The sequence below is a fragment of the Sinocyclocheilus grahami genome, unplaced genomic scaffold (genome assembly GCF_001515645.1).
Source record: "Sinocyclocheilus grahami isolate Dianchi unplaced genomic scaffold, SAMN03320097.WGS_v1.1 scaffold753.1, whole genome shotgun sequence".
NCBI classification, from domain to species: domain Eukaryota; kingdom Metazoa; phylum Chordata; class Actinopteri; order Cypriniformes; family Cyprinidae; genus Sinocyclocheilus; species Sinocyclocheilus grahami.
Window position 1 is genome coordinate 337,424 of NW_015505932.1, and position 23,332 is coordinate 360,755.

Sequence of the window (23,332 nt, forward strand, 5' to 3'; positions counted from 1 at the left end):
TGGAGACAGAAGCAGCGCTATGGGTTGGGGGCCTCGAAGCCTAAGCCGGATCTGCAGACCATCCTTCAGGCTAAGAGGTCTTCGACCAAAAGGTCCTGACTATTTGAGTGTAGGACTAGCGAGGGCAGGCCGTTCTGGGGCAGAGAGGTTCACACCGCATTACACGGTGCCCGTCTCCCCCCAGTGCCCTTGGGAGATCGTTCTGCCAACCCTGCCAGTGCTCCAGGGTGCAGCGGTCTCCAGCGAGCATATCTGTCAGTTACCGCCCGGCAACGTAGCGGCACTGAGAGGCTCGCGGCCTCTGCAGAGGTCCCCAGAGCAGCTAGTTCGCTTGTCCCCTGTTGGCGTGCAGACGCTTCAAGGCACCGGACTAGCCATTCTGGGCACACCAGAGATCAGTCTCGAGAGACTGATTCCCTTAGTAGATTATTTAGCAGCGTGGAAACTACTGCCAAATGTGTCTCAATGGGTCCTGCGTACTGTAGAAAGAGGCTTCAGAATCCAGTTTGGTTCTCATCCGCCTCGATTCAACAGGGTTACCCCCACGCTAGTGGGTCCCGAGCAGGCTCTGGTATTAGAACAAGAAGTAGTTACTCTCGTAAAGGAGGCCATTGAGGTGGTCCCACCGCATGAGATTGACTCCGGGTTCTACAGCTGTTACTTCATTGTTCCGAAGAAGGGTGGGGGGTTGCGTCCCATTAGATCTGCACCTATTGAACCATTCAGTCATGCGACTGAAGTTCAGAATGCTCACACTCAAGCAAGTCATGTCTCAGATCAGGTCCGAGGACTGGTTTGTCACGATCGATCTGAAAGATGCATATTTCCATATCTCCATCCTTCTTCATCACAGGAAGTTCCTGAGGTTCGTTTTTGGGGGCAAAGCGTATTCTTCCTTTCGGTCTTGCACTCTCACCCCGTACTTTCATGAAGTGTGTGGATGCTGCCCTGGCTCCGTTGCGACTCCAGGGCATCCGCCTACTCAATTACAATTACATTTGGTTGATTTTAGCTCGTTCAGATCAGGTAGCGGTTTGACATCGAGATGTCGTTCTCGCTCACAAGAGAGAGCTGGGGTTAAGACTAAACGCCAAGAAGAGTGTGCTTTCTCCATTACAGAAGACCACTTGTCTGGGCGTGGTGTGGGATTCGACTATGATGCAGGCACGTTTGTCTCCTGCTCGGATCGAGTCAATTCTCACTGCAGTCAAGAGAGTGAAAGAAGGCCAGTCACTCACTGTCAGGCAGTTTCAAAGACTGCTGGGACTGATGGCAGCTGCGTCCAATGTGATTACTCTTGGCCTGCTGTACATGAGGCCCCTACAATGGTAGCTCAAGACCAGGGGGTTCTCCCGAGGGGAAACCCGCTTTGCATGTTCAAGGTCACGCGGAGATGCCTACGTGCCTTAGACATATGGAGGAAACCTTGGTTCTTGGCTCAGGGCCCGGTGCTGGGAGCTCTTTGTCGCCACGTGATGCTAGCGACAGATGCGTCCCTCACTGGCTGGGGTGCGGTCATGAGTGGCCACCCTGCCCGCGGTCTGCGGAGTGGTCGCCATCTAACGTGGCATATCAATTGTCTAGAGATGCTGGCCGTGTTTCAAGCACTGAAACACTTTCTCCCAGACCTGAGAGGTCACCATGTGTTGGTACACACCGACAACACAGCGGTGGTCGCTTACGTCAACCACCAGGGAGGTCTGTGTTCACGCCGCTTGTACAAGTTGGCAAACCAGATCCTTGTGTGGTCCCAGGACAGACTCCTCTCGCTGAGAGCAGTGCACATTCCTGGGCATCTCAATATGGAAGCAGACATCCTGTCGATGCAGGGGCTGGGGCCCGGGGAATGGATGCTTCACCTTGAGGAGTGAAGCATCCATATGGAGTTTTTTTGGTCAGGCTCAGGTGGACTTGTTTGCGACTCAGAAGACATCGCACTGTCCCCTCTGGTTCTCTCTGATTCATCCAGCTCCGCTGGGGCTGGATGCCATGGTACAGACGTGGCCGAGGCTTCGTCTGTACGCCTTTCCCCCGATCACTCTGCTCCCAGGAGTTCTGGAGAGAGTGCGCCGGGATGGAGTCCGTCTACTGGCTCTCCGTGGGAGATTCTCGTCAGGAGGGACCTCCTCTCACAGGTAGAGGGCACGATTTATCACCCCCGCCCGGAGCTGTAGAAGTTATGGGTGTGGCCCCTGAGGGGGCACAACTAGTAGCTTCTGGTCTCTCAACTGAGGTTGTTGAGACCATCCTCCAATCCAGAGCTCCCTCCACGAGGAAACTGTACGCGTTGAAGTGGAAACTTTTCACTTCCTGGTGTAGAGACTGCCAGCTCAACCCAGCTAACTACCCAGTCGGTACAGTACTGGAGTTTCTGCAGGCCCATTTCTCTACAGGGTTAACCCACTCCCCCCTGAAGGTTTACGTGGCGGCCATTGCGGCCTACCACGCCCCTCTTGGTGGCATCTCAGTGGGAAGACACACCCTGGTTACACGTTTCGTCCAGTGTGTGCTGAGGCTGAGGCCTCCTGTACGATCACGTGTCCCCACATGGGACCTAGCAGTGGTCCCCCTAAGAGAGGTCTTCCAGCAACTAAACAGACCCTCAGTCAGTGGATAGTGGATGCCATCTACATCTGTTATGAGTCCTCTGATCTTCCCTCGCCGTTAGGGGTCAAGGCTCACTCGACTCGAAGTGTGGCAGCCTCTAAGGCTTTTTTAGCGGTTGTGCCTATGCAGGACATCTGCAATGCTGCGGGGTGGTCTACGCCCCTTACCTTTGTTAGGTTCAACGGTCTTGACATGCGAGGCACTCCTGGCTCTTCTGTTCTCTCGCCCTAGCTGTGCAGTCTTCCACACTAGGCAGAGACTTGGAAGTCTGGCGGCGTGGGCATTCTCATTCCCTAGCATTTTCTGACGCAGCTCGAGTTCCTGAAGAGGAACGTCTCAGGTTACGTATGTAACCCTGGCTCCTCGAGGGAACGAGACTCTGCGTCTCAGTTCCATACTTCCGGCGTCCCTGCCAGCGCTTGCTTCATTCCTAGAAGCTGACGCTGGCTCTGCCGCACGTGCTTTTATAGCTTCCTGGTCATGACGTCACCCGCCCGTGACGTCCCGCTCAGCTATTGGACTGATTTCACATGTGATTCAGAGCGTGGTCACAGAAGGTGTTCCTCTAGCATTTTCCGACGCAGCATCTCGTTCCCTCGGGGAACCAGGGTTACATACGTAACCTGAGACGGTTTTGCCCATTTGTCAGTAAGAATTTTTACTCATTTAAAACACAATAAAATGTAATATGCTCCCTTATTCTTTTATATATTTTAATATGTACAGGTCAGAATAAGCATGCTGTTTGAATTTGTACATAAATATTGTGTTACACTGAATCACAATGTAACATTATTTCAACCAAATTTTAACATTTGTTTTCTCCAAATACTTATTTGAAACCTTAAAAGTAGACCATTTACTTACATTTAATGTGCTCTCTATGGACATATAATCACTTTTGTACATTTCGTTTGATGCAGACTTAACGTCTTTGACCCATATATATATATTATTATTATTTAATTTTTAATTTTTTGTGTGTGTTTTTTCCCCCCTTCTGAACCAAAAACATACCAAACTGTGACTTCAGAATCGCACACTATCGAACAGTTATTTTTGTGTACCATTAAACCCCTAATTATCATAACTTTTTTTTCTTTAATAGTGCATTTAAATGTTGCTTTTCAGGGTGCTGCACAAAATAAAAGAAAATGAATTCATATACGAAACGCACACACATTGATTATGGAGAACTCTGGTTGAAGATGATGCATCAAAACTGTTGAATATTGCAGATTATTTTTAGGTATAATTGGCTTAATTCTAGTATAATTCTTCATATTAATAGAGATCATACCCGAGTCTTCTAGACTAATTGACATACTCATTATGTTGTTCACATCATACTATGCACAGCTTTGTCATCATGTACAATTTTTACAAAATATATTAAATATGGGGGGAAAATAACAAATTGATCGTATACATGTTCACATATTTTTGTCACATTGTGCATAATTGTTGCTGCACAGTCACACTATAGATGTTTCTGTAAGATAAAAAGGGCTTCATTGTCCTCTCATCCACTGTGAAGGGTTCTTCATTTGCATACAATGGCCATTCCATATGCAAATATACGCTGCTACACAAGAGCTGAGAATTGAGCACAGAAAGTCAAGGGGTTCAGGGTTACAGTAGTTCTCAAACCTCAGAACACCTGGACTGCAGATTTAGTTCCAATTTTAGGCGTACAGGGACTTTAAGTGTGGATTTCCAGCTGTGTAAAACTAAAAGAAAAGTGTCTGAGAAAATCTAGTTATTGCAAAAAAGAGAGTATTCAGCAGGGGTCAGACAACTTAGGCATCTATTAGATTTATTCTATTTAAGGTGTGTATTCTAGAAATACTGAACTCCTTTGCATCTGCATGTCAATCTACTGTAAATCTTGCATTAAATCTTCCTCACAGTCATGTAGCCTGTATTATTTAGTTGAGTTGAATGGGAAGCCAAACTCTATTTTCTTCACTATTTGATCAGATGATAAGCCACAGTTTGTTCGGTTGTACTTGTTGCTTTTTGGATTTCAGAATAATACTTGCTACAAAAAAGAAGCTACTGCTATCTTTTTTTTTTTTACAACCAGACCTACACAAACCTTGCTATTCTACACAAACCACAATGACTGTGATTATACAAAAATATGCACTCAACTTATCTCCACATGACACATAACTCATAGGGAACAACAAACACTACAACACAAGTGAAAATAATGTAGCCAACTTTAAAAAAAAAAAGAGTACAACACTAAACACTAAGATGGTAATTTGCATAATTAATGAATTTGCATGATTAATTCTTTCTTTTTGGAGGGTATGGCAGAGTGTTTGAAATTAAATTTAAAATGGCACGCCGTCTCAAACAGGTTTCCAAGTTCCAACCCCTGCAATGCATACTGAGAAGTTCTGTCTCTGCAATATTAGCAGTCATTTGTCATTGGTAATGAGCCACTTTTCATATTTTTCACAATATGCAGCCCAGTGACAATCCTGTAACAGTCAGTTTACAATTGTTAGAGAGTCCCTATGGCACATTAAAGGGTAAGTTCACCCAAAAATGAAAATTAGGCTGTTTTACTCACCCCCGAGGCATCCTAGGTGTATATAACTTTCTTCTTTCAGACGAATCCAGTCGGAGTTATATTAAAAATTGTCTTGGCTATTCCAAGCTCTATGCAGTCAGCAGGTGTTGCAGTGCTTCAGTCCCAAAGAAGTGAAATAAAAAGGTCCTATCCATAAAAAAAGTGTCTCACACAGCTCCGGGGGGTGAACAATGGCCTTCTGTAGCGAATCGATGCATTTTTGTAAGAAAAATATCCATATTCAAAACGTAATAATCACTTTAATGTAGCTTGCGCTCACTGTTGTACACTGGAAGCAGTTCCGGGCGGATGACGTATGAGGTTGGCTTTGCGCATGCGCCACTCAGAAGTGACGAACGCAGAAGCGCAGGGGAGAGATCAAAACAAAACAGCGGTCACGGATTAGAAGTACAAAACGAGAATTTGTAAAGAAGAATGTCAGAGGATATCGATGTAAACCAAGAAGAGACTGGTTTTCCTTTGCTAAAGTAAGGAAACATTGCTTCCTTTGATCCTGTAAACAAATATTGGTTTTCATGAGACTCAACAGCGCATGCGCAACGCTGAACTCATACGTCATCAGCCCGGAACTGCTTCTGTGTACAACTGTTGGCGCAAGCTAGATTAAAGTGATTATTACGTTATATATATGTGTATAATGTTATATATATGAATATGGATATTTTTCTTACAAAAATGCATCGATTTGCTACAGAAGGCCTTTATTCACCCCCCGGAGCCGTGTGTGACACTTGTTTTTTATGGATGGGCACTTTTTATTTCACTTCTTTGTGACTGAAGCACTGCAACACCCGCTGACTGCAATGGTAAAGCTTGGACAATTTTTATATAACTTTGACTGGATTCGTCTGAAAGAAGAAAGTCATATACACCTAGGATGCCTCTGGGGTGAGTAAAACACAGCCTAATTTTCATTTTTGGGTGAACTAACCATTTAAGCCTACTTTTCTGGTCTTACCTTCTTGAGTCTGAGGATTCCCTCCTGACTCTGAGCATCAGTGACAATCTCAAAGATATCCCTCTCGTCTCCACCTATGATGCTGTAAGTTGATTTAGCATTTTCCCCGATGTCTCTGTCATTCGCTTTTACTCTTCCTCCAGGCTTCCCGATGCCAAGATCCTCAGGAATAGTGAACTCATAAGAGCCTTTAGAGATTAGGTACAAGAACGGAGAAGATCTGATCTGTCAGGTGACAAATAGCACTCAGAGAAACGACAAAATAACTTAAATACTAAACACACACACAAAAAAAAAGTTTTTTATGTTTGTGGTCAATAAGTCTATTGTTGTTATTGTTGTTTTATGTTTTTGAAAGTTTATCATGTTCACCAAGGCTTTGGACATAAAATGCAGTAAAAACAGTAATATTATATATAAAAAAAAAATTCCCGCCCTGCCTCCTGAACCCCATCTTGAAACACCCGTCTTTCCACCTCATATAATATACAGTGTAATATCGTTTTAGTCTCTTTCAATATAAAAGTCTTAAATGCTGACTCGTAAAACAGTCACTTGTCGCCATCTAATGGCGGAACAAAGTCACAAAAATCACCATCACAAACACACACAAGAAGGCCTTTATTCACCCCCCGGAGCCGTGTGTGACACTTGTTTTTTATGGATGGGCACTTTTTATTTCACTTCTTTGTGACTGAAGCACTGCAACACCCGCTGACTGCAATGGTAAAGCTTGGACAATTTTTATATAACTTTGACTGGATTCGTCTGAAAGAAGAAAGTCATATACACCTAGGATGCCTCTGGGGTGAGTAAAACACAGCCTAATTTTCATTTTTGGGTGAACTAACCATTTAAGCCTACTTTTCTGGTCTTACCTTCTTGAGTCTGAGGATTCCCTCCTGACTCTGAGCATCAGTGACAATCTCAAAGATATCCCTCTCGTCTCCACCTATGATGCTGTAAGTTGATTTAGCATTTTCCCCGATGTCTCTGTCATTCGCTTTTACTCTTCCTCCAGGCTTCCCGATGCCAAGATCCTCAGGAATAGTGAACTCATAAGAGCCTTTAGAGATTAGGTACAAGAACGGAGAAGATCTGATCTGTCAGGTGACAAATAGCACTCAGAGAAACGACAAAATAACTTAAATACTAAACACACACACAAAAAAAAAGTTTTTTATGTTTGTGGTCAATAAGTCTATTGTTGTTATTGTTGTTTTATGTTTTTGAAAGTTTATCATGTTCACCAAGGCTTTGGACATAAAATGCAGTAAAAACAGTAATATTATATATAAAAAAAAAATTACAATTTATTATTATTATTATTATTAGTAGTAGTAGTAGTAGTAGTATCATTAGTATTTATTTATTTATGTATTTTAATATATGTTAAAATGTAATGGCAAACGTCTCAGGTTACGTATGTAACCCTAGTTCCTCGAGGGAACGAGACGCTGCGTCGAGAACACTAGGGGAACGCCTTCAGTGACCCACGCTCTGAATCACATGTGAAATCAGTCCAATAGCTGAGCGGTACGTCACGGCGGATGACGTCATGAACGGGAAGCTATAAAAGCACGTGCGGCGGAGCCAGCGTCAGCTTCTAGGAATGAAGCAAGCGCCGGCAGGGACGCCGGAAGTATGGCACCGAGACGCAGCGTCTCGTTACGGGCACCGTGTAATGTGGTGTACACCGCTCTTCCCCAGAGGGAGCCGGCCCTCAAAAAGTCCTAGGCCTTAGGTGTCAGGACCTTTACGACGAAGACTATCCAGCGAGAATGACGGTCCGCAGACCCGCCTTCTGCTATGAATTTTCTGCAGCCATTACTCTCATTACTGTTGACTTCAGTCTTCAGTGTCACATGATCCTTCAGAAAGCATTCCAATATGCTGATTTGGAGCTCAATAAACATTTCATATACTTATTAGTGTTCTGCTTAATATTTTTTTTATTATTTAATGAATGAAATATTCAAAATAACTTAAAAAGAAATATAAATTTGGGTAAAACTTTACAATAAGGTTCCATTTGTTAACTATATTTAATCCATTGACTAACAGTGAGCAATTTGTTACAGCAGTTATTAATATTTGTTAACATTAGATAATAATAACACAGCTGTTAATTGTTAGTCCATGTTAGCTCAGGTCCATTAAAAAACATTAATAGATATAACTTTTTTATTTTTTAAATAATATATTAGTAGATGTTGAAATTAACATTAACTCCTATTAATACATACTTTGGAATTATTTTTCATTGCTAGTTTATGTTAACTAATATAGTTAACTAATGTTAATAAGTGGAACCTTATTGTAATGTGTTACCAACATTTTTGATAACGTAAATTGTCAATTTTGATTTATTAATGCATCCTTGCCGAATAAAAGTATGAATTTCTTTAAAAATAAATCTAACTGACCCCAAACTTCTGAACTGTAGCATAATTAATTTCATATAGTTAATAAAAAAGAGTCTCTCTTACCCTTTGTGAACTTTGGTGGGTTATCGTTGATATCGGTTAGCGTGACTGTCACAGTGGTGGTTCCTGACAATCCGCCCATGTGACCCCCCATGTCTTTTGCTTGAATGACAACAAGATACTCTTCCCTCATCTCACGATCCATCCCTGCCAGAGCCACCCTAATGACTGCTATAACAAGAACAATAAATACAGTAATTGGCATATAACCAATTGATATTACAAAGAAAATAATGCATTAAAAAAATAATCTCTCATTTAATTCTTTTTGATATGAAAAATAAATAAATAAGAATATTCAATAGTTTCAAAATGAACATGGTCTATAGACAAACATGCCATTGTACATTCTGAGGTTTGCAGTTTGCAAAATCTGTTAGCTCTTCCCTGGTCCTTGACAGTGACACCCCGACCAGCTTAGTGCGTGCCACACATTGCCTGTGCTGCTTTCATTTGGCATTGCAAATTAACTTGTTTGTTTGCTGAGGACTTGTCCCAGCACCTCGAGTCATTTATATTCCGACTGAATGTGAATTATGCTGCCTGTCTCTTATAATCTTTAATACTGTATGCACCATCATTGACTTTTTTTTTGTTTGTTTAGAATATATTAGTAAATATTTCCTAAAAGCATCCAAAGCAATTTTTCCTATTTCTTGTATTTGTTTCGCACGGTTTCTTTGGCTGTAGATTGAGTTCCCCATCATTTAACACTATCCTTTCATCTTTACCCCAGACGTGTCGCCCCAATTCACACTGCGATCATGATTTTTACCATTGTGGAGGCGATTCCCACTGCAATTTGCGAGCCTTATGCTGTTATGGTGTGCGGGAAATCCTGGGAAATCACCATCATCTTGATGAAGTCACTTGGGGAACGAGGTTTCCGTTTTTTTTTTTTTTTACAATGATCTGAATGACTGAAAATCTTCATAGACCTTTAATCTTATACAATCAATCAGGTTTTTTTGTGAAAAAACGGAAACGCTAATAAGCAACTACGTTAAAGAGATTGGCAAATAAGAGAAGAAAAGAACTAAGGAAACAAATGCATTCTACAGGAAGAAAGGTAAGTGTGTTGTAGGGCCAGCTCCGGTTCCGTTACACATGAATAATTCACAGCGTGCATGCAAGCATTGTCTGCTAGACTTTTTTTTTTTCTTTTTTTTTTTGCTGCACTTACATGTCTTTGTTTCTTGTTCTGTCATGGAGACCAACAGACCACAATAATTTCAGTGAACTAAGGAGGTGCATTTTGAGAGGTGAAGTGCTCTGATTGTCAATAGGAATACGGAGATGCAGGTCACCCTGAGTGCTGGATGCAGCTGTGTGTGTGTACCATATGCAGTTCAACACTGATGCACACTGCAATCCTCATTCAATTGTCATCCTGATTTATCATTATCTATTTGAATGAATTCCTGATGATCACAGAAGCGAGGCAACACAAATATTAATTTCCATAGATATTTGGAGGTTTACTTTCCTTTCATTTATTTATTTATTTTTTATTTTTGCAAGCCATTAACCAAGTAATGAATTGGTGCATGATGTTTACTTATTTATCAAGTGTGTCTCATTTCCTACGAGGTGTTGGATGTGTCAAATGGTTTCTAATGGTTGTTTTCCCTTTACCCCTTCATTAAAACATCTGGCTCACTTGAATAAGCCATCTGCAAGTGTTCAGTAATCACGCAAACGACGCACGCGGCACCTCAATTTGGGCTTTCGCACCTTCTCTCGACCATTTGCATTCTCAGACAAAGCTGACAGTGAGTGATTGAAATGCATGGGGTTATGAAGTGCACAAGGTGTCCTCATAAGAAAACAAGTACTGATATTTAAAGTCTGTTCATTTATTATGCACATACAATTTGGACAGATATAGGACTTGTTTATTGTCTGCTGTTTTTCCAAATTACGCGCTGTTCATTTCCATCTCATTGCTTATTAATGTAAATTCACCATTATTTAATCATGTTGCTTACAGACACACTGTTAACAAGTCAGCTGAAAATGCAATTAAGGAAAAGAAACAAAGTCAAGGTTGAAAAGGAAGCAGAATGCAGATGGAATTCAAAGATAGCCCTGTCATTTAAATCAGAAGACGCAAATTGCTTTGAACAGAACAAAATCAGAATCGGTATGTGTCCTTCAGGTAAAATTATCTTGTTTATTTGGTCTTTCTCTACTATTTATTCCCTGCCTCCAATAATGATGATCATAATAACAATGATTATAATAATAATAAATGGTCTAACACCTAAAACTCGCCTTGGTACAGGAAGAGACATTCATCTTACACCTAATAATAAGGTTGTTGAATCATTTGAATGATTCATGACCATCTGGACAGTGTGGACTGATTAACTTACCAGTGGTTTGGTCGATGGAGAAATAAGGTTGGCCCTCCAGAATGCTGTAGACCAGTCTGGCACTGTTTCCATACACTGGATCGTCCGCGTCAGTTGCAGTTACTCTTGTTACTGATGTACCTGTGGAGCAGAAGAGAAAACAATCATCTTCAATAAACGAAAATGACTTGCAATGAACAAATACATCAATTATTTCCATTTACCGCACCACTGTGTCCACGTTCTGAACTTGTTTTCTTTGAGAACAAATATTTTGTTCTCTATCTACCGATGTTTCAACAATACCTCTGGCCATGGTGTAAGAGCTTCTCTGGAATAAACTCATAAAAGTGTTTTTTTTCTTTGTTCAGATGTGCACAAGCGCTCGCTCACGCTGTGAGACTTCCACGATGAAAAAACATCACTGCTCCAGGCTTTAACAAGATCAAAACGAAGAAAGTCAGACAAACAAACAATACAAGCTGCTCTCCTAACCTCCTCTTCATTAACCCATGACTTGGATGAATTGAGAAGAAAGAGGAAAAATTAGAAGCACAAAAATAGAGAGACACAAAAGAGAGTGAGTGTGGGAGAGAAACTGAGACGCTAATGCTAAACAGCTCACTGACAGTGCAGATGGTGTGGTAATTGTTTGTAAAGCATGTTCCACAGCACTCTGACAGCTTGGTAAGCGTCTGACCAGCAACCGTGCCTGTGCTGCAGCTACAGGTATCTGGAGCTGTCGGAAACAGCATGAAAAACATTCACTGTGAGGGCTGTGATGTGCACGGCTTGATTTAGGCCGAAGTGAAGGTGCATCACTACATCTCCCTGAAGCAACACATGTGAAGCCCTCATGACTCGACTCCACTGAGAAATATGAGGTACCACGACTGTCCTTGAGAGATAGCAGAAAAAAAAAAGAAAAAAAAGCAAATGTTGAAAAATACTTAAGACTAGGGATTAAACGATTGGGATCGCGCAATACGGATTTTTTGACGAGAGATGTCGATATCTTAGAGAGCCATTTGGACATACGATATCACACTATTACATTTAAGTATAGTACATAGCACATGCTGCAATTAAATTTACATTTATTTTACATAACATCTAAACATGAAAAAATAATTTCAAAATCAATCAGTATGAAAAAAATAATTAACTTGATGGGAAAATAAACCTGCAAAATAAAAATATATATACTTTAGATAGCAACTTGATTTTGTAGTCCTATATTATAGGATATTATTATTATTATTATCAACAGAAAATAAACATGTTAAAAACATGACTAAAAAGGAAGTAAACAAGGTAACCTACAGTAATCTGATAAGTCTGTGTGCATTGTGAATCATATTTTCTCAAAACAAATATATATTTTACTTACAATACACAGTGAATATGACATGAATATGTAATAGCAGCCCACTGGATATAGCGAATCATAGTTTGAAATCAAGGACTTAAATAGTCAATTCTCTCTGCATCCAATTTGCACAGATGGACTGTCATGCACAGAGTACACACGTTTTATGCAGGCTACAATGCACACTTCAGAAGATCAGAAAAAGAGCTGGATTTGTAAGGTTTGTGAAATTGAATATTGACACTATAAAGCTTTTTCACTGTTTATTTTTTCCCCCACTTTTCTGTTTAATAATGCAAACTAATGAAGGCTGATAATGGGATCCTGTCCCACCTCTGATGCTTATCAGTCAAACAGAAAACAAACAAACAAGTAAAAAAGGTAAATAATTAAAGTTACACTATGTAACTTTTGGCGCTCTAGTGGTCAAAAAACACAGTTTAAAAGATGGATTCATGATGTACTCGCTCATTATATAACTTATGTAAATTTTGAACAAAAAAATTGACATAGTTTACCTTTAAATAATTTATTAAAATATACCACAATATGCCACCGGTACTGATAAAATTATAAATATTTTCATGTTATGGATGATAATAACTGAAATAAACACTCAAACTAAAATGAATACTTTTCATGCTACGCGTGACAACTTCTATCAGTGGACAGAGATGTATGTGTGACAGAAAGTTTGTGTCAGACACATTAAGACCCACATTTGATGAGGTGTCTGAGCTTTTCTCAATGACTGATGACTGTTAGTTTACTTCCTTGAGTGTGTACGTATGCGGATGATACGTATGAAACATGACCAGGGAAATATGAGCCATTCACCCCACAGGATATCTGTTACTTGACATACTGTACTGTGTTATCAAATGCTTTAATTACATTACCCATGAATGTCAGTGTTTGTGTTCTCAGAATGCATGTGTATGTAGATGGCACAATGGTCTCCTTATCGCAATCCCAAACGCTGCTAACAGTATATGATCTCTTTCTCTGTACGGCCCTGGGGAGGTACTCTATGGCTCCCTTTGCGTGAGACAGCTGATTCATGTTTAGATAAACGCAATCCCTTTATCTTTATCTAGGACTGGAATATTTATCTTTATTTACTCAGTGTTTCCACTCAAAGCTGCCTTAGAGGCAGAGAGATTCATAGAGACATTACTGTTGACTTGTGGAGCTCTGAAAGCTGCTTGATACTGCAGTTGTCTGTTCCTCTTGCTACTTTGTACCGGACAGCTGATAAAAAACTGAAAGTAGAAACATCAAGCGCACCTTCCGAACAGGCACGTACAGTCTTTAATCTGTTTTACCACTATAGAGCGGCAGTGGCAGCCCACATTCTGTTTTGCTGTGAGTAGGAGGCCAGCTGAAAACAATATAATGTACTTTTGTAATGAATGTGTTTACTTTGCAATGCATATAAAAGGATGAATGCTGCATTAATAAGTTTAATGACTTCCTTTTCTGGTAAAGAGCAATGGTGTTAACACAGGACAACTATGGGCCAATGTGCTAATTGGCAAAGGTGTCTTTACATTATCTCCCGACCTCTAGCAGCAAAAATATAAATAAATAAATGCATAAAAATAAAAATACACATACAGCAAGTTTTTTTTCACAGAATGCAGCTATGCAGCATATAGAATAAGGCCTAAAAAAGAGAAGACAACCATTCTGAAAAACAGTGGTGTCACTGAGGCATGAAATAGCTCCTTTCCCCCTCTTGTGCAGAAGTGAAATTTGCCTCTCCTCCTCTGTTAAAAAGAATGAGGGATTAAAGGATCCTTCCACTGGCTGAGCTCCAAATCAGTACAGATTAGCCTGTCCTTGCAATGCATTGCACCGCAAAGTCCGAGACTCGTGGGTACTGGCTGGTGACACCCTTGGGTGGTGGACACTTGCTGAAACTTGATTTCAAAACTTTATCTTCTATCTACTGGTGCTATAACATATAATAGTAATTATTATTATTATTATTATTATTATTTTATTTTTTTAAGTAGTATGAAACTTTATAAGGGTCCCTGACAAACCTATAACGAGTTGTGATTGCGTTGACCCAGTCAGAAATTATACCTAGCTTGCTTGATGCAATTCCGCAGCACATTAATCTAAATATTATGACAATTTTTCCATCGCATTTGGGAAATCAAGGGTGCTTCATTGCCTTTCCTGCCATGGGAGTTGTTCGAGGATCTCAAACAGAACAGCCATAAAAATCGTATTTGTGTCTGGAGAAATGTCAACTGCATGCTTGAAACACTGCACCAGGGCATTGGGCGTAATGAAAAAATAAAGGGAAACTGCTCTTTGTACTTACTGCATACATGGATGCAGTGAAAGAAAATCAATACCAAACCTCCTTATGAACTGAGCTTTGGGTGGGCGGTGGATAAACACTGAAGTGTAGTATTGTCAGCTGCATCATGGCAGAGATTTGGGAGGCCAGGATTGTCTTCAACCTGCTCTCATAAAAATACGTACCTCTGGGCACTTTTCTGCAACACCGTTTTTACGTACCTTGCTGCACGTTTCGCCACAGTTTCAAAGAAAAATGTCCACTGAGTGGCGCTAAAACACGGGTTCAATATGTGAACCCTGGCACGTTTTTATTACGTTGATATAGGTACGTATTACAGTATTTTTATTACGTTGCTTCAGGTACGTATTGTCGCTAAAATTTAATGCTCTATCGTGTTGGAAATATGCCCTACACCAAACCCAACCCTAAACCTACCCGATAGTGTTAACAAATGCAAAACTGATATAAAAACACATTTGTTGATGCGACCGTGCATTTGAACTTCCTTATATGCAGATTTGAACTGTTTTGTCGAGCCGTAGTTACACGGGATTCAATCCGGAGCGCCTCTCAAGTACGTCTCCGTACACCCTGTGCTACCGAACAAACCTACCGTCTATGAAAACCCATAGATATGAAGCGTGATATGTGCGATGCTAACATTCAAAAGCATCAGTTTTCAAATCTCCCAGCATATTAAAATTGTGTTGTAGTCATAACATAATATTATTCAAGAAATTGTGCAAAAATTAAGCTTTATTAATCAAAACTGTAAATTTGTGTGAAAAGAAATAAATTGAGTTTTACTGCCTCTAGTGTTCATTTATTTTGGAAACTGCAGTGATATGTACTTATTAGTATGTATTTTGCGTCTCGCGAAAAACTGCCCCCAGCTACGTTTTTGCCATGAGACCAGGTAGATTGTCTTTGTTAGATAGGTGTCCATGAACCACGAACTCTGAGACGAGTCACCCTTCCTTGCTTGACTGGGATTACATGTATATTCATGAATCCACTGAGGAATATGGGGAAAGCATCACCCTGAGCAGGCCACTGCATGTCCCCGGGCCAGGCCACTTCCAAGCTGTTTACATCTCAGTGCTTTTACTCCTATAGCCCTGGGCCATGCTGTGCTTCTCTGTGGTTGTGTCTGCGGTGGCATCATTATCCACTGGCATATCCACAGTAACTTTAACATGATCACACTCTGTGCCAGCAGTTACCGAATGGTGTGAATCAATTCGAAGCAGGAAAATGATATTATATTTGTCAGGTCATTTCATTCTGTTGAGTGAAAATCTTCAAATGTTGTGGTCTCCACATGAAATAGCTAAAAGCACGCATATATCTGGGATTTAGCTGTGACTGAATATTCTGAATAATAAATGATAAGGAGTTTACGGCAACTAAATAAGGATATGCCAAGCACTGTTGTAGCTATGTTGCTAACGCTAACTTTGCTAAATAATATTCAATATTTGGCAGGAGTCTGTATGACAAAATCAGCATATACTGAATAAATTATTCAAATCACTGCACAAGGGATAGTCTGTTTTTATTAACTCACCCTTTTCAACCCTTGTCATTTTGAGCCGGTACGACTTTCTTATTTGGAACACAATACTTTGGATATTTTGGAACAACTTTTGGAACCAAACAACATTGGAGCCCATTGACAAACACGAGCACGCATAATTTACAATCTGATGCAACATAGAAAGAAGCACTGGTATAACATTTTTCCCTTATCCACTTAGACAAGAAGAAATTGCCTGACCAATATGTAAAGCAGACAATAATTTTGGGAGAGGTTTGTCTCAAATGAATTATGCCACAATAATAGACAGGCACAGACACAAACGATTTATTCAGAAAGCACAGACAAAATTGCGTGTACTGTATAGCCTACTATGTCCATCACAAATACAGACTATTTAACAGATGCAGCTCAGAAAACAAAGCAGAATGTACAAGTCTGCTTTTGCATATCTAGTTAACTAAACAAAATCTGACACCCTGGCAGATTCAGTGATAACTTTATCCTCCAACACTCATTGTACCTTGTAAACATGACTTTGTTTCCAGGCAGAAACAAACAAACAGACAAACACCTGTTTGTCCTTACTCCAGAAAATTCAGCCAATCAGATTAGAGCTTTCCAGTTTTGTGAGCATCAGACAGTCAGTGAATGACTGTTGGAGGTCCATAGGCGTGCTGTCTGAGACTGATACTATCAGGAACTGAATGTGATGAAGCTGCCAAGAGCACATGTCGGTCTTTAGAGGTTTCTTGTCTTTGATTTGAGTACTTTGAATGCAATCACACACCAACATAGGGACCTCTGGCCAATATCTATCTGATCAATAAACACAGAGTCCTCATAGACCCTTAAAAATGTAAATTGCATATGCTTCATGCCATACTTTTCCCATATACACAGGAATTCTTCACGGTTTCTATCATTTCAAAGCAATGTCAGGCAATGAAATCTGGGATAACAAGTGATTATGTGGCTTAAATGGGCTTGTTTTGGGTGTGCAGCTGAGCTAGGCAGGAGCCGTGGCTAGAAAAATGGGTATCCCATCATGGTACCACTCAGCTACCTGCTGAAAGCGATTTACTTATGTCGTCTGCCGAATCCATGGCATCTGGAATATCAACACAATTGGAACTTTCAGAACAAAAATGGCTTCTTCTTCTTTTCCTGAGTTTTCTGGTGTCATTCTCATTCTAGAAGATATAGTCAATGACATAATGTTACTACGCAACAAAAATAGCAATCCACTACGGGAGCTGAGCAGTAATGTGGTGAACAGGTCAAACATGTTACTGCTAAAATGCCACACTGACCAATCAGCATCCAGTACTACATCATTATAAAATATGCATTTCTGTGGGTACAAAATATGCAAAATCATTGTTGATTGCACTTGCAGAACAATAACAACGTGACTGTTATTACTGGTTTCTTTTAATTTTTTATTTTAATGGCCCCCCTGCCAGTGCGACCATCTGTAGAACATGGGGCACTAGTAGTCTGGAGCCCTGTTAATTATTATTCAATTATTCTGATTTTAATACACCATTTTAAAAGGACATAATTTTGGGAAAAGATTATAAAGAGCCAAAGTGTGGTAATTGAAGCGAAATGGAATGTGAGCGTTAGAGTAACATACCCATGCTAGCAGCTGGAGCGATGGGAGTCAAGTTGACCCTTGTGTTTGAAATGCAAAGGTCAGACATGTATTAACAGCCTTGAAGGCTCTCATCAAAGAGCCATCATTCTCCTCAAATTGCAGCCTAAACCAACCGGCAGGGATAATAGGCTAGGCTTATAACGGTGAATCACGGTCAAAATGTCCACTAGAGTCCGCTGAAACATTCTGGATTGAGGCCAATTTTCACTCATAACAGCATTGCTTGTCTCATTGTCGATACAGGTGGATGTTTACGACAAATGCTAAAAGCTATCAGCAGGAGAAGGATATCAAGGTGTGTGCTCCCCCGCCTGTCATATGGAAGGGTGTAATTTTCCGGCCGCCACTCATTTCTGCATGATTTACAGCTGGAGGTATAATTGAAAAGGGTGTTTCCTCTGTGTTGTTTATCAAGGGACATGAATGTTGCTGAGAGGCTTAGTGAGGGATACTAGCACTGCGTCCACCTGATCTGTCCTCATATCGGATGTTCATTCACATTCACTCTCAAAACATTGTATTTTGTGAAGGTGACATACTGCATTCTGTGTATCATGTAGCAGCTAAAGGAATGACCATTTGCTTAAATGGCCAGTGAGGAAGACTTGAGAGACTCTGCTTATGGCTGTCAACGTTTTTAAATCTGCTCCCACATGGAAAAGAGGCCTCAGGCTGATGTAGTATAAGTGACCATCGTTTTGGTGCCACAATTAATGGCCACTGATGAGACAGCAAGACAACCAACACTTAACACAATATGCAACCAGCCTGGGGTGAGTTAATGTGGCAGCGTGGCGGCAAGGGTTGTAAAGTACGCATTTGTGAAAGGCATTTGATGCAGAGAAGAGAAAAAAAGCACTTGTGTAACATGGTTGCTTGAGTGTAGTCCTTGACAAGCTGTTTACAAGAAACACATGAACAAAACAATTAAGAGTGTCCTTTGCTTGCTGCTGATGGCTTTGACATATGCAGCCATTTTGAAGTGGCATGTCATTGATTTATTTTAATTAGTTCTTAGGAAATGTGTACAGGATTTGTGGAGGATGATGTCAAGTAAATTCTAGACAAATTGCTACACCACATATTTAATTGTCACCTAGATAGTCACAACTAAGTGAAACAAGAGTAAGTTATAAGTTACACTGAGAGGAACAATAAGTCAAGAGGACAATGTGAGGGTGAATCTTTTTTCCATGTTCCAAGCAATGTTTGTAATAAACAAGTCGAATAAAAATAGTTTATCTAGTTGAAATGGAAATATATAACAAGTGAGACATGAGACCTGTCAGAATTGTGGCATGTGCTGTCAAATCATAAACATACTGCCACAGAAGATCTGCCTGGGGTTCTGCTCTCTTCTGTTTCATTCGGACTTGGAAAAAAAAGCAAACGACAGAAAGGAAAGTAAACAATTCACATTCTGAAAAGTAAATATGACAAAATATTTCTAATTCCCATATGTCTTTGTATACCTTGACCACGTTTATGATATTGCTGCACTACTCAGCAATACTTTTATTCAGCAAGGATGCATTAAACTGATCAAAGTGACAGTAAAGACATTTACATTTTTACTATATCAAATAAACAAATGCTGTTCTTTTGAACTTTTAATTCATCAAAGAATTGTGTAATATATATATATATATATATATTACTAAACCGTTAAAATAGCTTTTCTGTTTTAATATATTTGAAAATTTAATTTACTCCTGTGCTGTAAAGCTGAATTTTCAGCAGCCATTACTTTAGTGTCACATGATCCTTCAGAAATCATTCTAATATGCTGATTCATATATATATATATATATATATATATATATATATATGAATCAGCATATTAGAATGATTTCTGAAGGATCATGTGACACTGAAGTAATGGCTGCTGCATGGCTAATGGCTGCTTTTGGGTGAACTAACCCTTTAAATGGCATTTTTTTTTTTTTTTATTATAATTTAATTTATTTATTGACTTACTTTTTGGAAAGTGAAAATACCATAAGCCATGCCATACATGTGGTCAAAGGGAATATTTCTGGCCTTCCAGTTGGCTTGACGTACTGGGTGTATTCCAGCTCCATTTTTGGCTGTGTCTAGAGTGAGATAAGTATTGAAGCACTCAGGAGAATAAATGACACATCGAAGTGATTGTGATCATCACAAAGCACGCCAGCCAAGTCTGCTCCCCCTCACCAGAAAAAGTGAAAAGAGGAAAGGATAGGCGATAAACGGCAGCACTGAACAGGTGGGAGTGTGTACGTGTCTGTGTGTATGTTGTGAAGGTGAGGCAATGAGCTAACACTGTGCCTGACTTCCTGTAAGCATGATGGGACCATCAAAGTTGACATATAACTATCATTGTGCGCGCAGAACACTCAGACAGCGATGAAAAGCATCACGGTCAAAGGAGTTGGGAGGACGTGGGAGTGGACAGAGGCATTGATCTCCCTGCCACGGAAATGGTGCCACCTCTGACATGACAATTGCACACGATATGGACGCAATGATGGCTTCAGCTACACCCTGACTGGTAGTACGAGCCAAAAGGGAATCACACAAACCAAACCTTTGGCCTCAGACAAAATAGCCTGGGCGAGAAGGGCTAACACATTTGCTGAGAACTTCTGAAAGGTAAGACCAAGCCCAGTGAACGTGACTGGTGAGTAAATGTTTCAGTCAGCCATAGGAAGCACTCCTAGTGCCTTCTGACAAGCAATCCATCAAAAGGAACACACATACTCTCATATACACCAGTATACACACCTGCACACGCATATACCTAGAGGGATTTGTTAAAATAAACGATGGATAAAAAGAAAGGAAAAGCATAAAGAAAGCAAATGGGGTTTCTTAAGTATCTGATCAAGTGTGGCATTTAAAAAAGGTTTCTCTACATCATAGGTGCTTCCAATTAGCCAGGAGACCTGATGTGACACCACAGTTCTTGTAAGAGCCCAACATAAGTGATGTCAAAGATTGTGATAGACCCATACAAATCTGAATTGTTTAACAAAACCAAATGATGCAACTGGTTTAACCACCAAAACTTGTTTGTAAATGTTTGAGTGCAACTATTTGGGACAGTAGGGGGGAGATGATAGCGCTTCTCATATGTGGAGGAGATGTTCACTGGAGCAGAGGCCTGCTTTAATGGGCCGGTCCACTGTGAGAACCACAAAGACTCCATGCAGTAGAGATTTACTGTTTGATCTCTCCATCTTATCTGTTTCTTTTTCAAATGACCTTGCAGTGCAGACTTTTATGCTCAGCCTTTTATTCTGAGCCATGATTGGATGCTCCTCTAAGCTTAGATCTGCGCAGCGTGATGGATGTGTTCCCCTCACATTTATGTCCTCCCCCAACCCAGACAGCCACCAATGAATCTTCTGTGGTGCGACCCCTGCAAGAAGACCTTTCATGAAGACCTTTCCTCAAACGCCTTTTTTCTGCACACATCATCCCGGTTAGCCCAAGCAACACAAATGCGTTTGGGCTCTTGGTGTCCTTCGCTTGAAAAGCATATATGTAACGGCACTATGAGAGGGCTTGATCACATGCTTCTCTGTGGTTATGCATTTACTCTGAATACTGAAGCATTTGCATTTGCACTGATGCATTTACTCGCTCATTAGAAGTCTATAGACTAATAAAAGCACTATAAAGAGCAAATAAAACCACATTGCCCACAGGATGTAATCAGCGCTTTTAATTTGTGAGGGCAATACTGAATACTGAATGCCTATGGGAAGTGCATACTGCTGCTATGCTGCTGCCTAATAATGTGCATAGAGACGGAGACAGGCAGAGGATACAGTGGATTCATTGTTGTACTAGGAAGATGATGGAAATTAAGAGTAAAACACAGAGAAAAGTAGAAATAGAAACACAATGAAATGAGTTAGGGTGAGGAGTGAAAGAGAAAGCCTTGACGCAACATTAAATATCCACACTGTCTCTTGCATAATTAATAGATGAAGGAGATTTTGAACAGAGGGCCGTCTGTGAGAAAGCAGCCAGGCATCATATCAGATATAAATAAGCAGTGCCAAAGGCAAGAGTGTAGATTAGAACACTCAAGCATTCACCGGAATCTCAGCTGTCCTCTACTGAATGCTGCTCGTGTGCTGAAAACGGATCTATAGAGGTACAGCAATTCACAGACAAATTAAAAGCATTTTGAATTGTTTAAATATATACATGAATAAGAAATATTTATATCAAATTAAATAATGAATATTTATAATATTATAATTTAACACAGATAATCTAAATAATGCATGATTCATTATTACATGACATTTAGAGATCACAAATCAAATAAGCAATTTGTGACCATGCAAACTTTCCATGTTCTTTTTGTTCCCCTTCAATATGTCAAATCTGAAAAAATACAGTATTTTTTTAATGAAATGTCAACAATTATAAATATATATTTTATGAAAAATAAAATGCTGTAATCTGTAATAAGTTACACTTTCCAAAAAAAGTGTAGAAACAATCACTCAGAAATTGCTAGTACATTTCAAAACTTTTTACAAAGAAACAGCAAGTAACACAAGGATCTTCAACTGGGGGTCTGCAGCGACACTGCAGGTGCATCCGCCAATTAATGTTTGATCACAAATAATTTTTTGTAACAACAACTAAAACATGGGTAAAAAACACCACAACATCCATTTTAAATGTAAGCACCTTGAAACAAAAGCAAGAGCACCTTCAGTTGATACTGTAATGATATGATATTATTGGCGAAACAGATTTAGAAAATTCTGTACTGTCTGTACTACTAGTCAAATATTTCATTGTATACCCGTACCAAAAATAAGTATACAAATATTACTGTACTAGTAGTATTCTTGTAAGTGTACTATTTCAATACTCATTGGGACTAAATTGGCCCACTTTCTAGTATATAAAAGCATAATTTTAATTATACTTTAAGTATAACAATAGTAAACTTTGAGTACACAACTAGTTTACATCTATGTTTTTAGTTTGTACTACAACTATACTAAGCTGCTGCCACCGATCTGGACAAGCTCACAGAGACTGTAACATCTTATATCAGTTTCTGTGAAGATATGTGCATTCCTACCAGGACTCATTTAACTTACAACAACAACGACAAACCATGGTTCACTGCAAAACTCAGACAGCTCCGTCAGGCCAAAGAAGATGCTCACAGGAAGGGGGACAAAGTATTGTAGAAACAGGCCAAATACACACTGGAAAAGGAGATCAGAGTGGCAAAGAGGAATTATTCTGAAAAACTAAGGACTCAGTTCACTTCCAGCGACTCAGCATCAGTGTGAGGGTCTGAAAGAGATCACCAACTACAAGACACCATCCTTCAGCACTGTGGAGAATCAACACCTGGCAGACGATCTACTGCAGGTTTGAAAAAACACCCCACACCTGCCCTGAACACCTCTCCACACA

The 23,332-nt window shown here is 40.1% G+C and overlaps 1 protein-coding gene across 1 annotated transcript in view; it reads right to left on the bottom strand.

The window, feature by feature from the left end:
- LOC107561036 (cadherin-8-like) overlaps window positions 1-23,332 on the bottom strand; it is a 100,504-nt gene that overhangs the window by 20,759 nt on the left and 56,413 nt on the right. The window contains exons 4-6 of the mRNA XM_016245367.1: window positions 11,032-11,151; window positions 8,660-8,827; window positions 7,049-7,236 (exon numbers count right to left, since the gene is read on the bottom strand). Of these exons, the coding sequence (XP_016100853.1) occupies window positions 7,049-7,236; window positions 8,660-8,827; window positions 11,032-11,151 (476 nt within the window). The remainder of the gene's footprint in view (window positions 1-7,048; window positions 7,237-8,659; window positions 8,828-11,031; window positions 11,152-23,332) is intronic.